Raw genomic sequence first — 16,404 nt, 5'->3', positions numbered from 1 at the left:
TCAAGAAATGCAGTTGCTTGCCGTTTGCTCGGTAACCGGAATCTAAGCTATATCGGACTAAATACCTATGAGTTATATTCATTTTGCTGCTTGTTTTTATCGTATAATTATAGTTTTTAATGCCAGCGCAAAATAAGAAATCCTTTCATACTTTCTTCACTTCATATTGTATCACTTTGGAAGATCAATGTCTATCAATTTTTTTGCTAATTATTTTAATCGCCAATACATTTTAAAATTCTCCAAGAACTTGATTGAAGATAATTATTTTTCTCAAAGCATTATTTTATAAATTCATGAAAATGCGAATCTAAAAATGAATACAGCCTCCGTCTGTTCCAAATTAAGTTTTCTTTTTTATTCATAATCTTAGTTCGAAGGTTGGTTCACAGATTGCGCGAAGGTTCTCACTTTTAAATTTTGCTTTATAGAGAATCATATGTAAATGTTGAATCATATCATGTAATGCATAATTTTAATAAACGTAATCTGTAGGTTTTTGCATTTCAACTTTCTTGGTTTCCCCCAATCACTCCCTACAAATCGAAATAAACGGCAGTTACGAAGTCAACTGTTATGTACACATTTCCGGCTAATTTCGATATTATGCGGCAGTTTTGAAGTAGCGACATTTTCCTAACACTTTATCTTTCGAAACATGTGTAGGTGCATGCGTCAAAATGAAATTTTATTTCCAAAATTTTCATAACAGAATTAATTCGCCTTTAATGGCTAACTCCCACCTCCCAAAATTGTCACACACACACACACACACACACACACACACACACACACACACACACACACACACACACACACACACACACACACACACACACACACACACACACACACTGCTAGATAACATATGTGCACTTTCTTTTTGGGAGGTGGATGTTAGCGAGCATAGCAAGTTATCCTTACTATTGATTGCCTCCAGTAAGGTGGACTCGCACTAGGTGACAAAATTTATTTACCTTTCCTGAAAACCAGATACGTTAACCATTCTATCAACTAGGGAGACATACTATGCATGTTACTGCAAACTGAAACGTTTTATATTTATATTTTGATCCATGTTGTAATTCCAAAAATATAATGATTTTTGCTACAATTTTTATTACCGTAAATTCAAAATTTGTATTTTTAGTGAGAATATCTGAACTTTACGGTTGAAGAAGTTCCTATTTTTATCCTGATTAGCAAGCTTAATTTGATTACATTTAAATTCATTTCTTTTCTTTTTATAAAAAAACATTTATCTTCATACTAAATTATTACCATATCTTTTAATATTTTTTCGGTATTCAGAATTTTTGTAGACTATGATGCTTGTCAACGAAGCTTGTCAAACAAAATCCACGTTCTCAAAATCAACAATCAACACTGCAATTGAAATCATTCGCAGAAAGATTTTGGATGTAAACGGGGATATATTTCTCTTAGTGAAATATATCCCCGTTTATATCCAAATGGATATATTTCACTATATCCACGGATATATATCAATATATCCACGTGAAACGTGGATATAAACAAATTGAAGACGCATTACTTGAGTTATTCATTTCTCCCCATGAGGAATCTATTTCTAAATTAGAAAGCTCATCATTGGCTGAACATTTTGAGAAACCAGAAACAGCAATTTTAACATAGAGTGAAAGCCAAAAGGCTATTTTTCTGGCAACCTTAATAATAATGAAGGGATGCAAATCCTTTGATGATTATCTGCCAGTTAGTGAAACTCTAAGAACTAGGACTAAGATCTGTGAGTTTCATACCGAAAAACTATCGGCAAATCCGAGTGTAAGTAACAACTTGATAGTACAACACCAAGGCAACTCGTATCAAAGGTGGAGCAAGATCCCTCACTATCCTTGATATTTTCTCATAATGTAAACCCACAGCCCCTAGGGCATGTAATACTGTAATTACATTATGAGGAGAGGTTACTATCCAGACTGGTTTCAACCTTTTTTGAGGTCTCATCAGTGTGTAGGTATGAAACTCATAGATCTTAGTCCTAGTTCGTAGAGTTTCGCTTACTGGCAGAAAAACATCAAGGGATTTGTATTTCCTTCATTATTATTAAGGTTGCCAGAAAAATCGCCTTTTGGCTTTCATTCTGTGTTATAATATACAAGCAAACCTTTATGGTATTCGTATAGTGATGGTATGTAAGTAAGAGTTGTGTTATTTGTATCCCCTTATCTCTCAGACCCCACTTCGTTACTAGAAAGCTTCAAGAAAATCTTCTAAAGCTGGAGGGTTGGTTCTCCAAGTGGAGATTGGAAGTCAACCCCCTGAAAAGCTCAGTGGTTCTTTTCTCAAAAAGGCCAATGTCTCCTGCAGGAGATGTGTTACTATTCAATACTAAAATTCCCTGGCAGAAAGAAACAAATTACCTGGGTGTGATTCTCGACAAAAAGCTATCTTTCAACCAACATATCAAGTCTGCATGTGTAAAAGCATCTAAAGCCATAGCTCAGATCTACCCGCTAATTAACAGAAATAGCAAACTCAGCAACAGAATCAAATTGCAGCTATACCAGATGACGATTCGTCCTATAATCAGCTATGCCTCTCCGGCCTGGAGCCACACCTCTAATGCTAACATTATCAAAATACAGCGAGTGCAGAACAAGTGCCTGAGAATGATTTTGAACGCCCCGTGGTATGTTAGAAACAGCCAACTCCACAGAGACACAAATATTCCCTATATTCTCTCTTATCTACAATCCTTAGCTTCCAAATTTTTTCTAAAGACGTCCACACATCCCAACGGTTTGGTTCAACAAGCTGCAGCATACGAGCCAACGGACATATTCAAATATAGAAGACCAAAAACTATATTAGCCTCCTATAGCGATACATAATCTCCATGCCCATTCAGGGCGAGCAAACTGCTCGTAAATATTACCCTCACTGTAACCACGAGAGATAGCGGGGAATACGAAAAGCATTTTGCTTCACCCTTAAAGAATAAATGTCAATTGTCAATTGTATCCCCTTCATTAGCAATTGTAGCAGTTGTGTGGACAAAAATTTACAACGAATACGTGCTACTAGTAAATATCTACAAGATCCCGATGTGGATTTGTTTTAACTAATAATTTGTTACAGTCTTTAGTTGGTTTTATTTTAGACATAAGAAATAGTTTTGCTGCGGTAAATGAAGAAGCCAATTTATTAACAGATGAGAAAAAATTTAAATTTAAAAATTTCGCTGTGAACACTTTTAATGTCATTTGCGATAAGCTAATTTTGGAAATTAATGAAAGAACAAAAAGCTATTTCGGCATATTAGATATGTTTGACATTTTTTTTGAAGTAAGAAGATATAGATCAAGAGAAGTACAAGACTAGTATTAATAAAATTTTACAAACTTGTGGGACAGATATTGATCCAGAAAAATTTGCTGATGAAGTTAAGCAATTTTTAATAATGATAAAGGAAGAAAATTCTTCAATTAAAATATGTACAAATTTATAAACGATGGGTTAAGGTCTACTTTTCCGAACGTAGAAACAAATTAAAAAATATTTTTGACGATGTCTATTTCAAATACAAGTGCTGAACGCTCATTTTCAGTGTTGAAACGAATAAAAAATTATTTAAGAAGCAACTTGCACCAAAATAAAACAAGTGACTTGTCGTGATTATGCATTCAATAAGATATAATGGACTCGATTAATTATGATGACATTATAGATATATTTGTTAAAAAGAAAGCCAGAAAAAATTTAGCTATTAATTTATTTTTAAATTTGAACTGATTTCTTTTTATACTTTTCTAAAATGCAAATATATGTATACCTATGTTGTAATGTGTTATTAAAATTAGTTCTTATGGAAATTTTGACTTTTATATTCAATAAAGGAAAACAAGTGCTTATTTTTGAGGCCTCATAATGATGTTTTGCCTTGGGCCTCCAAAACTATAAATGCGGCCCTGGGAATGAAACCACGGGAATAGAAAGAATGTATGATAATTCCATTGCACAAGGGTGGTGCAAAAACTGATGTGTCTAACTACCGACTTATTAGAATCTCTGATGTGTAGTGAAGATTTTAGAGAAGTTGGTAAGAACTCGCATGCAGAAATGGGTAGAGAAACACGCTGTACTCTTCAGGGAACAGCGTGGGTTTATTAAGGAAAGTCTTGTTTTAGCAATTTGCTCATATTTTATAAAAATGTTGCGGCCGAGTTGGATAAAGGGAATGGATACACTATGATAATGTTGGATTTTCTGAGGCATTTGATGGGATTCCACACAATAGACTGATGCGTAAATCGGAAAATTTTGGATTGGAATATAATCTATTGACTTGGATCAGAGGATGGTTGACAGACAGATACCAAAACGTGGTATATATATATATATATATATATATATATATATATATATATATATATATATATATATATATATATATATATATATATATATATATATGTGGCGATTAGTTTTTACTCGGTTGTTATACATTTCAAAAAATAGATTTAATGACTTAGATTTAATCTCGGTCTTGGAGTCATTAAATCTATTTTTTGAAATATATATATATATATATATACAGTGGGTGTGAATCTGCCTGATTAATGGTAACCAGTGGTGTACCTCAGGGTTTAGTTCTTGGCTATTAATGTTCAACCTATACATTAATGGCATCAAACTGGATCTGTCATCAGATTTGCAATTGTTTGCTGATGATGCGAAGATAGTCAGGGCAATCAAGGATGCTACTGATATCCAGCAATCACAAAATGACTTCAATAGACGGGAAATATGAGGAAAAGAAAATGGCTGTCAGTTCAATGTTAATAAGTGTAAAGTTATTCACTTTGGCGCGATTAGAGCTCCAGCGGCATATTATATTAGCGGGGTTATGCTACAAGAAACTGTAGAGGCAAGGGATTTTGGTGTATTGGTGAATAAAGTTTATAGGGCTCTTTATAGGGCTTTCATAAGACCACACTTGGATTATTGTGCACAGATTTGGATTCTTGGGTTCCAAGGGGATAAAGAAGCTGTGGAAAGGGAGCAAAGATTATATCCGGATTATGGATTTAGATTATTAGGACAGATCGCAGACTCTGGTTAACAGGAAAAAGAGGGGTGATATGATGGAGGTCTATAAACTTTTGAATGGATGTCATAGCATTTCAAATCATGAAATGTTTCGTTACAAGGAAGGCGGGGAGAGAACACGGGGTCTTCCATAGAAGTTAAGGTTGTTCTCAGTCAAGAAATGGATAAGAGCTAGGTTTTTCTCCCAGAGAACAGTGAGTGAGTGAGTGGAATAATTTGCCCTTAGGGGTAGTGAGTGCATCTAGTGTAAATGAATTCAAGGGAAGATATGATAGCTGGGTTGCGTAATACACATCCTCCCTCGATGCGTCCTTCACTCTCTGGAGGTCTTAGATAATAATAATAATAATTCATTCATTTTTGATTCATCTTCAAGGCCCACCTTTCCTAACCTGGATGTGGGGTCAGCAGTTGCAAGAGGAACTTCCATTGGTTACATCTTCCACCACCAAACTCAGGTGTTTTGATGGGACTCCTAAACGTCTCCACCCAAGCTTTTAGATATAATCTGTTCAGCGAGTGCTTGGCCTTCCACGTGGCCTCCTACCTACTGGCTTGCAAAGAGGGCCTGCTATAGAAGCCTCTTTTGGGCATCCTGACCAGGTGCCCGTACCGACGTAACTGTGGTCTCTCAACACGGAGAAGCAACAGCTGAGTATTGAGGGTTTCCCGAATTACAGAGTTCCTTACCCTGTCGAGTCTTGTCAGCCCCGCTACCCTTCGAAGGAACCTCATTTCAGCCGTTTGGATTTGTGTCCGCATTCTTTCAGTCATTACCCAACTCTCAAGACCATAGCTGAGGACGGGGACATAGATTGTATTAAAGACAGCCAGCTTTGCCTTCTGGCTTAACTTCCGCTTCAATACTACCGAACGGACAAGCTCCCACAATAGTGAGCTTGCTAATTCGAGTATCTAACTTTACGTCCCAATTTACATCACTCGTGAATATGGACCCAAGGTATTTAAACTTCTCCACCTGCCTAAGTGGGACTCCACTCACATGTTAGAGTGCACTGGAATGGTTGTCTTGAGACCACAAATGTTCCAGTTTTGGCCACACTGATCTTCATTCTAGCTTCTGCACAAACAGCCACAAACCTATCCAGGGTCCGCTGGAGGTCATCTGTGACAGAGCTAAGCAGAACTAGGTCATCTTCAAAAAGCAGGCGTCCGTTACTACTTCATCTTCCAATTCTGATACACTCACTGCCTCGGCTGTGCCTATCAATCCAGTCCATAAATATTATGAAAATGAGGGGTGACAGAACACACCCTTGGCGGAGGCCAACAGAGACTGTGAAGGGTTCAGACTTTGTGCTGTTTATCCCGACCCAAAACTCTGGGCATTCATACAGCGACTTGATGGCAGCTAATAGTTGGCCATCCTCTCAATACTTCTGTACTATTCGCCAAAGCTTATCCCGAGGAACCCTGTCATATGCCTTCCTCAAGTTCACAAAACATGTGTGGACATTCTTGGCATATTCCCAAGATTTCTGCAAGACTTTCTTTAAATTGAAGATTTGGTCAGTTGTGTTTTACCAAGACGAAAGCCACATTGTTCTTCCTGGAACTTTGACTCAACTATGCTCCTGCACCTTCTTTCCAAGCACCTAGTATATACTTTCCCAGGAAGGCTGAGCAGAGAGATGCCACGACAGCTGCTGCAATCTCTCTGGTCTCTCGTTCGTGAAGATTTGTATTTGTCTGCCATTGCTTTGGTGCTCGCTCAGATATACAAGCAGCCTGACACACTGGAGTCCGCCAGAGAGCCCCATCTAGATTTAAGGGTTTTAACATTTCGCAGAATTTAGCCATAAAATTTTAGCTATTTTATTCCTAAATGGACCTCGTCTGCTGTGAGACTAGTCATCGCTCCGATCTGCACCTCTTGGATGTCTACAAATGCTGGACCACCTGGGTTAAGAAGTCTCTCAAAGTATTCCCTCCATCTGTGGAGGATATCCTTCTCGGTTGTTAAAAGTGCACCATCAGAGGCCTTAACTGCCCTTGCTGTGCACGATTTCCTTCCTCGAAGGTGGCGGATGGTCTGCCAGAATACTTTGTCCGCATTTGCATAGGATGAGTCTAAATCTTCTCCAGAGGATTCCCAAGCCTTCTGCTCTGCTGTCTTTACTGCCTCTGCAGCAGCATTTCGTGCCTCAGTGTACCGGAAACGCTTCTCAGGTGACCATAAGCCATGTATGTTAGGAAGGCCTCCTTTTTTATTTTGCCCGGACAGCTTTTTGGAGCTCTTGGTTCCACCAAGGTGTCCTTTTCTCACAGCTTGTCGCAAGGCGAGCAATTTTTCTGCAACAGCATGAGAGTTCAGAGGCAGTGACAGCAGTTCTGAACAGCTCCCGCTCCTCCTCAACATCTGCAGTATGCTTGGGAATCTCTTTGAACTTGGAGGAAATGTCATCTGCTAAATTCTTCCTCACAGCTTCATTTTCCAGTGCCACCTTTTCACGCGGTATAGCTGCGTAGGCCTACCAGCGTTGATGGTAGCATCTGGTTTCTGAAGCCGTAGAATGCAGACAACAAGGTGGTGGTCAGTTGATAGTTCTGCCTCTATCTCCTCACACGAATAATAATAATAATAATAATAATAATAATAATAATAATTTTTTTCACGTTTAAATATTTTATTATGTCTCAGAAAAATTACATACATAGATACAATAATAATTATAATACATTACAATTGGGAATAACAGATACTTGCAAGTTAATAATATTTTTAAATAATAGTAATTATTTTTTTTTCTGTATAATGTATTATATTTTTTCTGTGGGAGGCATTTCTGATTTCTTCCTCGAAGCTTAGCAGAGCTTGTCTGAGGAAGATAATAGATGATAGATGGCGATGGTTTCGTGGTTATGTTCCTATACTGGTCGCAAGTCAGGTGTCGATTTTACTGTTTGTTGGTATGTGTTTGGAAGACTTCAACTGCTATTACAGTTTAACGTTTTTTTCTTTTTTTTTTTTTGCAAGTAGGGTTGATTTTAGACATGGTGTGTTTGTTTGTTTGTTTGTGTTCTTGTAGTGATGGTATTTGAGAGGGGGGTTTGTCATAGGTTTGTGTGCGTGCGTGCGTGCATGTGGGGGGGGGAGAGAAAGAGGAATTGCTCTAATTTTTATTCTCGCTATAATATTTATATAGCGCCTGTTTCAGCTCTCTGTATGTTCCTAGGTTTCTGTTGTCGAACGGCAGTTTGTTTATCATGTCAGGTATGAAGAAGTTTCGGATGGCTTTGCCGTAGTGATTGTTGTGCTTATATGTTATGTAGTTTGTTGACTGTGGTCTTGTTATCTGATATGTTTCTGGTTACTCTATAGGTTGGGCTGTAGCAGTGTTTTAACATGACTGTGTAGTGGCAAAAGTGTTTCACCTTAAATATTTTGTGTTGTGTCCGTGCTGCCTGCATAAGTGTGGGTTGTTCCCAGAATTTCAGTTTTACCATTTTATCTTGCAACCATTGTAGCCTGTTAAGTCTGTAGTCTGCGCAGAATGCGTATGATGTGATTGCGTATATTAAAATGTTTTCACATAATGCTTTATAGATTAGTATTTTTATGTGGGTTGGAGCTATGTCTTTTAATCGGTATAGTTTGCTTGCTATTATCCTAAGCTTGGTGTGTCGGTAGTTTATATGGCTATTCCAACTTTGATCAGCATCGAAGTGAAGTCCGAGGTAGAGTGTTGTTTTCACCTGTGTGATGGTTGTTAATTTAGGTTCTGCGCTTTGTGCATAGGAAGATGAATGTCGGATAGTGAGGTAGTTAGTTCCTATGGGCAGGATTTCGGGGTTTTTGAATATCATTAGCTTTGTTTTTCCAGGGTTTATATGTATGCCGTCTTCAGTTAACCAGTTAGTGATTTGATTGATGTCGTGTTGCATATTTGTTTCAGCGATATTTCCGTTGTTGTGAATGATAATAATAATAATAATAATAATAATAATAATAATAATAATAATAATAATAATAATAATAAACAAGCAGTGTACACAAATTCAGTCGATAACATCAATAATATCTTAACTGCGATTACGAAACTAACGTTACATAACTCTTTTCATATCTTTTCATCATATTGTTTTAATACCGACACTAAGGAAAAAAATAAACATTAAATATTTAATCTTGACTGAAAATTTCTTCTTTCAGGTTTAAAAGGCGTAAGCGGGTTTTTTTACACGTTTTAAGAATTTAATTTTATATATATATATATATATATATATATATATATATATATATATATTTATTTATTTATTTATTTATTTATTTTATTTCACATATTTTTATTTCATATATTCCCGTTACTAAATTCTAAAAATCTGCAGCGGTCTAATGACGGATCCCGCAAAAAGGATTCACCTCTACTTTCTGTACAACGTGTATCCTGTTTGACAGGACTGCACATACAGGATACACGTTGCAGAGCTGAACATCAAAGCTACGTGTAGAACTGTAGCTACCACTACACATAGCTGTGACTACAGCTCGCGATAGCTCTATCTGCAGACGAGAGCTATAGACTACAGCAAAATAACGCATCAGAAGATAAAGATTTGAAAATGCAGTAAGTAATATAATTATTAACGTTTAATTGATTTAAATATTTATATTTTTATGTTATTAAAAGAACTCGATTGCAATCTTCGAAATATTCTCTTTCAAAATAATCCATTTTAACCTTAGATCCTATCATTATTTCAACTTTTGCTTTTAGGTTTTCAGGCTTTTTGTCGTCGATGTTATTGTTTTTACCATAACCAATATTTACGAAAGCAAATTTCCTTTAATTGCTGAAGAATGTCGATCACGATTATCTTAAGCAGTGGATCAGTTATTTACAAAATGAATATTAACGATATTTGATATAAATCAAGTGGATATTAAATCCACCATTATTTCAAAGCTGAATGTAGAAAGTATGAAAGTTTTGTACGAAATTTGACCAGAGAGCTTACGGGAATATACTCGCCGGCATTTACGAGTTGTCCTAGCGCGGACCATATAGAACACATAATCGCTTACCCAAGCGTCCATTTTTGACAAGGTTTCACTGGCCTGACAGCATTTTCGAACTGGTTAGTTCTCCTCAGAGACCAGCAGTGAAACTTTTTGTAAACGGACCAATAAATGGAACCAATAAATCTCTAGTGAAGTTTTTTTTATTAAACTTTCATTACTCTTTATTTTAGTAATTAACCATTTTTTCTTTAAATCGATATTTAAATCTATATTAGAAGTTCCCATTTCATTTAGTTACTTGCTTGTTTGACCTTTTAATCAAAATATGCGTATTACTGCGCTAAGGCGTTAGAAAGGACGTGTTGATGGTTATTCAAAACAGGGCTTCACCGTTTTGAATAACCGTCAACACGTCCTTTCGTGCCTATAGCATGGCCTGCATGGGCCAGACTGGTAATCTGTAACATCGGTATATAGAATAAAGTACGGTCTAATACGGAGTTAGCGGGTGGGGTGTACACCTGCAAACTGAGAGTTTTCGTCGCTCAAAACAGTCAATCAGGTCCGTGAACACTCAAGGATTTATAATCATAAATTCATAGTTAATCCCTCATTAGGAGGGCTCAACCTCCTAATGAGGTATTAAATAAAAAATTGAAGAACAAAAGAACTACGTTTGCGATCATCTCAAGTCCCGTCACGAGTGACAGACCAAGTCCTGGAGTTAAATGGAAGAAAACAACTCTGTTAAACAGAAGTCGCTACAAGTATGAGAGTGTTTTTAGAATCGGCATCAGTCATGAAGCAGTCCTCTACCCTGGATAATTATGGCTGAATTAATTTGCTACAGATCTGGGAGAAGACAGTCATTCTAAGAACAAAATAGTACGCACTTATCAGACCTAGCATCACTTTTTTGGGGAAAATAATCTCCTAAAATGAGCCTACGTAGAGGACTCCTCCTAGATCATTGGTTGCTTTTTAGTCGCAATTTGAATTGTTTCTGTAACATTCTAACTGAGCGCTGTGTGTCACCACAGTTGTAATTTGAGCTCTGATGATGCTGGTTAAGAAAACAGTTGAGAAACATTAGAAAGTAAAATTAATTAAAAGAAGAAACAATAGTTGTTTCTTCTTTTAGTGTTGTTTTTACTGTGAGCCACCCACTGTTATGAATACTGCCATGAAAAACTTACATGACAAAGTCTGTGATTTAATCTCCTTGCAGAAATATCCACTTAGATTTTTATTCATTTAAAAACATGCATACAGTTGGAACACATGCTTTAACACGGATAATCTGTTTCTATTCCAAAGAGTTTTCTGGATGTTATTTGAGTAATTAAAGAAAGATATCTTTAATCAACCTCAAATGAGCCACATTCTCCGTATATCAGTCGATGTAGACGAAACAATTATTCGGAAAGACCTGGGTTTGAATCCTGTCTATGACAAGAAGAACCTTTATCGAGACATTTGAGGTGAAGATGAGTTTGTCAGTCTTATAGGGTTTTTCCTCACGAAAACTCAGGAGGAAAATGCAATTTACAGCTACAGCAGACAAAGCGGTTAGCATTAATTAATTGCTATCATATAAGCAATAGCAGGTTTTAGAATATCAAGTTACTTGGCTGATGAGAGAAAAGATTGGGGGGGGGGAGAATCAAAGGAGACAGTGAAAGAGAGACAGCCACTTTACGATACAAACCTTAAAGTGATTATTATTATTATTATTATTAGTAGTAGTAGTAGTAGTAGTAGTAGCAGTAGCAGTAGTAGTAGTAGTAGTATTTTACATTTTAAGTGGATTAATGTTGTCATTTTTTAAAAATTCTTATTACAGGAAGAAGACAGTGTTAGTATGTTGCATGTTTTTGGTTTTCGTCCATCTTCGAAGGTGAGTAATATGTAAAAGACAAATTCCCTATTTTAAATGATGGGCAAGTGTTCTTCATTCATTCTTCTTTAATAATAATTCCAAAATGAAGAGAGAAAGAGAGAGAGAGAGAGAGAGAGATTTTAATAGTTAGAAGGCAGAAATTAAGTTTTTATTTTGTAACTATGAATAAGCACTAGTTGAGGCTAGTTTATTCATATGTTGAGAAATAAAAATGCCATCCATGGTTTAGCTTGACGGATTTTAATGAAATTCAGTATTTGTTGCAAAATGTTTTTTTTAAGTTATTTCAGTTTTGGGTTATGTTAAATAAATTTTAGTTTCTGAATTCCTTCGTATCATTTTGTACCAAGACTAAGAATTGCTCATGTGGCATATCCAGAAAACAAATAAACATTAACACCTCTATACTTTGACTATGTTAATATTAATAGCGACTACTAATTTCATTATTATTCAGCACTCGATTAATTCCACATTCAGATAGACGTATGACCTATGCTGTATTACGACTTAGAAACCAGAATTCGATTGGAAACTCACCTTCCTTTAACGATTTAATGGAGCATTTAATTTTTGGATGATCAGAGATGCATTCGTTGAACAATAGCCATTGCATAGTTCACGAGTGCGTTGAGGATTGGTTACTGAAAGAATGGTTTAAAAATAAATTTGAGGGTCGTCATTTTTTCCCAGAAATGAGCCTCATTTTTCCATTCAGAACGATTCATGTACATGCACGTTTCCTAGACATGATTTGAAAGAGCATGTACATGTATCTTTAAATGCCATCAACAGGCAACCTCTCGATTGAAGATAAGAAAACCGTTCTCATACAAAACCTCGAAGGATTTTATCTTCAGAAACTTCACGATTTGACAACTAGACGAAAGTCAAGTTAAGTTATTGTAATAACATGCTATATATGGTCTGATATGTATGTAAGCGATGTATTGTGTGAAGAGTTATTTGTAGAATATGTTGCAATATGTGTTGCAATACTGGTGCTTTATGCTGCTTGGTTTGCTTTAATATGAGAAATCTGTGTGTGTGTGTGTGTGTGTGTGTGTGTGTGTTATGCTCTACATCTTTGTTTCCTTGTGTACTGTAATTATCGACATCTGTATTCCTTTTATATTAGCACCCAGTCGCTATTATGCATACCATGCAAAGGCTGTCCTGCTCCTCCTGAAAACTGTCCCGCAGGCACAACTCTAGACATCTGCGACTGCTGCACAGTATGTGCCCAAGTATGTAAAGTATTCATTGCGGCTATTGCTCCTAACGTTAGTTTTTTTTATTCTGGAAACTGTGCTTAAGCTTATTTTAAGTAATCATATTTAAAGGAAGTAAAAATTTAAAAAGATTATGAAAATTTTCTTAATTATGAGGTCATTATGACTTTTTTCTTTTATATCTCACACCTTTTGTTAAATAAAATAAGAAATATAAAAATTAAACCCTATAGTGGTCTTGTTTTAATAGCACTTTTAATAATAGTCTTTTCTTGTTTAGTATGTGCTCTATTAATTTTTTACATAACATATTTTTGCACATTTAAATATATTTCTTGCAGTTTGGGTTGATTGCACATTAAAACTCGTTGAAAAATATCAGTTCTGTCATTATTAAGCTATTTATGATTATTTTCCAATCTTTTAATCCCCCCCCCCTCTACCTCTCTTTTTATTTATTTCAACTTTATTTTCTTTCAGGCCGAGGGCGAGATATGCGGAGGTCTTTGGGATATGTTTGGAAAATGCGGAGATTGTCTTGTATGTGTAACAGAACTACCATCTACTCCAAGTGGTGAAGGTATCAAATTGAACGCAGAAGGAATATGTAAAAAAATTTCAACTCTGTGAATGCCTTATAACAAAGCGTATTCCAAAAAGACTGAAGCCCTGGATGTTCTGAAACTAAGCTAGAATTTTACAGGTCAATAATAAACAGTTCTTCATAGCTGCCATATTTTTTTAAAGTTTCTTGCAAAACACTCACATTTCAATGCACTTTTATTCGTTTATGGAGAAATATCAGGATTGTTATTTTGCTAGTGGACTGTACTGCGTTTTTATTCGCAGTTGTCCGTTGTGGTGCGGAGCTATTTCATCGTGTTACAAATTTAAATGAATATTTGGGGTGTATATTCTAGCTAGTATTTACGAAAAGACTATTTTAAGAAACATTTAGGTAAGAAAATGATTTATTAGCTGTATGTGATAGGAAACAAAATAATTTTTGAGAAAAATCTAAATATATGTAGTAATTTTTTTCATCATTTTAATTAATAAATAACAAACAAAAAGCTTAAATAAAATATTTGTATTCTTTTATTTTATATTATTTCTAGTTATTAGCTTAATATTTCTATAAGTAAGGGTATCCGCTCTAAATATAGTGTAATGTTTATTTTATATTTTCAATGTTCCTGATGTCCTGTATAATATCATACCATATAATAAGATAATCACGAGACGCTAATGACGTGAAACTATATCATGAGCGGGTTATATATGCAGGTGAAAATGCCTACTTCTTGCTAGAACATGAAGTGGGTATGTAAGCAGATATAAAGATATATTTGAAGACTATCAATCAAACTTCTTACTACTTCTAAGCACCTCATTTTGGTAGAATTCTAGAAAGTATAATGTGCAAACTGAGTAGTTGGTTTCCTCATTTTTATATTTTTCAGTCGTGCTTATCTTCAAGCTGTAAATATATACCTTAATGTACAAAAAAAAAAAAATCTATGCAACTGATGATGCCCCTGAGCGATCTCGATGTATGATGCATCTTGTGATTATATGAAAAAGTACTCGATTCAAATGTTTTCTTCATATTTTAAACCCTTCTATAAAACTCCTAAATTTTCATGTGTGGTGTATTCTTTTGAGCAAATATTATTTGTCCCAACCGTTCTTAATCTCACCACTCTACATAATTTGAAATCAGTTGCTGGGGGTAATTGCTCATAGTGTATAACCCACTCCCAAAAATAAATAAATAAAAACAAAAGGGATTCAAATTCCAAACTTTAATGTGAAAATGGAACTGAGAAAAAAGAATAATAAAAATAGTAATCTCGCCATTATTCAGCACTAATATAGCAGACAGCTAAGTTATTCGGCCATCAGAAAGTCCATATTTATTCATGAAAAATGCTTAGAAAACTAAAATGACAAATTCCAGAAGAACCTCTCGCGACACGGTGTAATTGATGCCAGCTCCCGGGTACCGGGCTGCGGTCCTGCAGTTGCGAAACACTGCTCTAATGTACAGCTGATGTTCCACCCTCCCATCTTAAGGCACTGTTTTGTTTTGTTGGGCAGCTGCCGTGGACTCGATGGGCTGCAAACGTAGTCCATTTGGAAGAGTGGAATACTTGAAGCGTTCAGATAACTCGACTGCAATTTCGGTACTCCGTTTCACGAACTGTCGCTTGCTTGTAAGTGAGCTTCGTAATCCTGTCGAGTCTATCAGCTTGTTCTATACTACAGTTGTAAGGTATAATTTTTTTTACTTCGCGTTAATGCTATATAATTGCAATGTATTACCTTCCTTTTAAGACATTGATTGCTTATTATACGTACAATCTTGATCAATTTGTCGTTTAGCAAAAAAAAAGTGAAAATGGTCGGACAAAATTATTCATCCTGGAGGTACAAAATAGTCAAAGCATTTTCTTGGATATTTTACAATCTCTAAATGAAGTTATTTACAGTCTAATTGGGTGGATATTATTTTAGATTATTAAAAACACAAAAGTAGAAATATTTTCTGGAAAAGTTAAAAAAAGCACAAAATTATTAAATACGTTCATTTTCTCTGCCTTCCTATAGAAACTGTTTCTTTTTGGAAATTTGTTTGAAAAGAAAGTAAAGTCCTATTTTACTTACTTTTTTCCATAAATAATAATGTAACTTAATAATGTAATCTTTTTTACTAATAAAAAGACATTGATTTACGAAAGAAATTTCAAAACGTTTAAATATATTTAAATGATTTCCAAATATTTAAAACGTCATTAAATATTTTTTAATGTAATATTATAATAGAATTATATTGGGAATATCAGTAAATAACCAAACTTCATCGCAGAACGTACCACGAAAATCATTTTTTTACTTTGGTAGATAGATATTGTTAATTATCTAAATCTTTACTGTTTATATAAAAGTATAGATATATTATTACAATAAAATTACGTTACATGGGTCATTAATAACACACCTCAGCACTTTACGACGGAGAATGAGTAGTTTACATAATATTGTATATTTACGATAATCGACAATATCTATGTCTAAGTAAATGAAATATATATATATATATATATATATATAATAGTAAATGAAATATATATAAATAATAAAATATGTATAAAAATTACAAATATATACAGGGGTCGGAAGCTAAATAATGG

General features: G+C 35.1%; 1 protein-coding gene across 1 annotated transcript; it reads left to right on the top strand.

The window, feature by feature from the left end:
- Positions 1 to 9,644: 9,644 nt before the first annotated feature.
- On the top strand, positions 9,645 to 13,903 carry LOC150108257 (venom protein 302-like). Its single transcript, XM_090415705.1, has 4 exons — positions 9,645 to 9,683; positions 11,922 to 11,975; positions 13,117 to 13,225; positions 13,691 to 13,903. Exons 1-4 carry the CDS (start codon positions 9,679 to 9,681, stop codon positions 13,838 to 13,840), a joined length of 318 nt encoding a protein of 105 aa, XP_090271831.1. The 5' UTR covers positions 9,645 to 9,678; the 3' UTR covers positions 13,841 to 13,903.
- The last annotated feature ends 2,501 nt before the right edge of the window (positions 13,904 to 16,404 follow it).

The sequence above is a fragment of the Typopeltis vanoorti genome, chromosome 3 (assembly GCF_054136105.1).
Source record: "Typopeltis vanoorti isolate ZY-2024b chromosome 3, IOZ_Tvanoo_1.0, whole genome shotgun sequence".
Lineage (NCBI taxonomy): Eukaryota > Metazoa > Arthropoda > Arachnida > Uropygi > Thelyphonidae > Typopeltis > Typopeltis vanoorti.
This window is presented reverse-complemented; position numbering and strand designations above follow the sequence as displayed.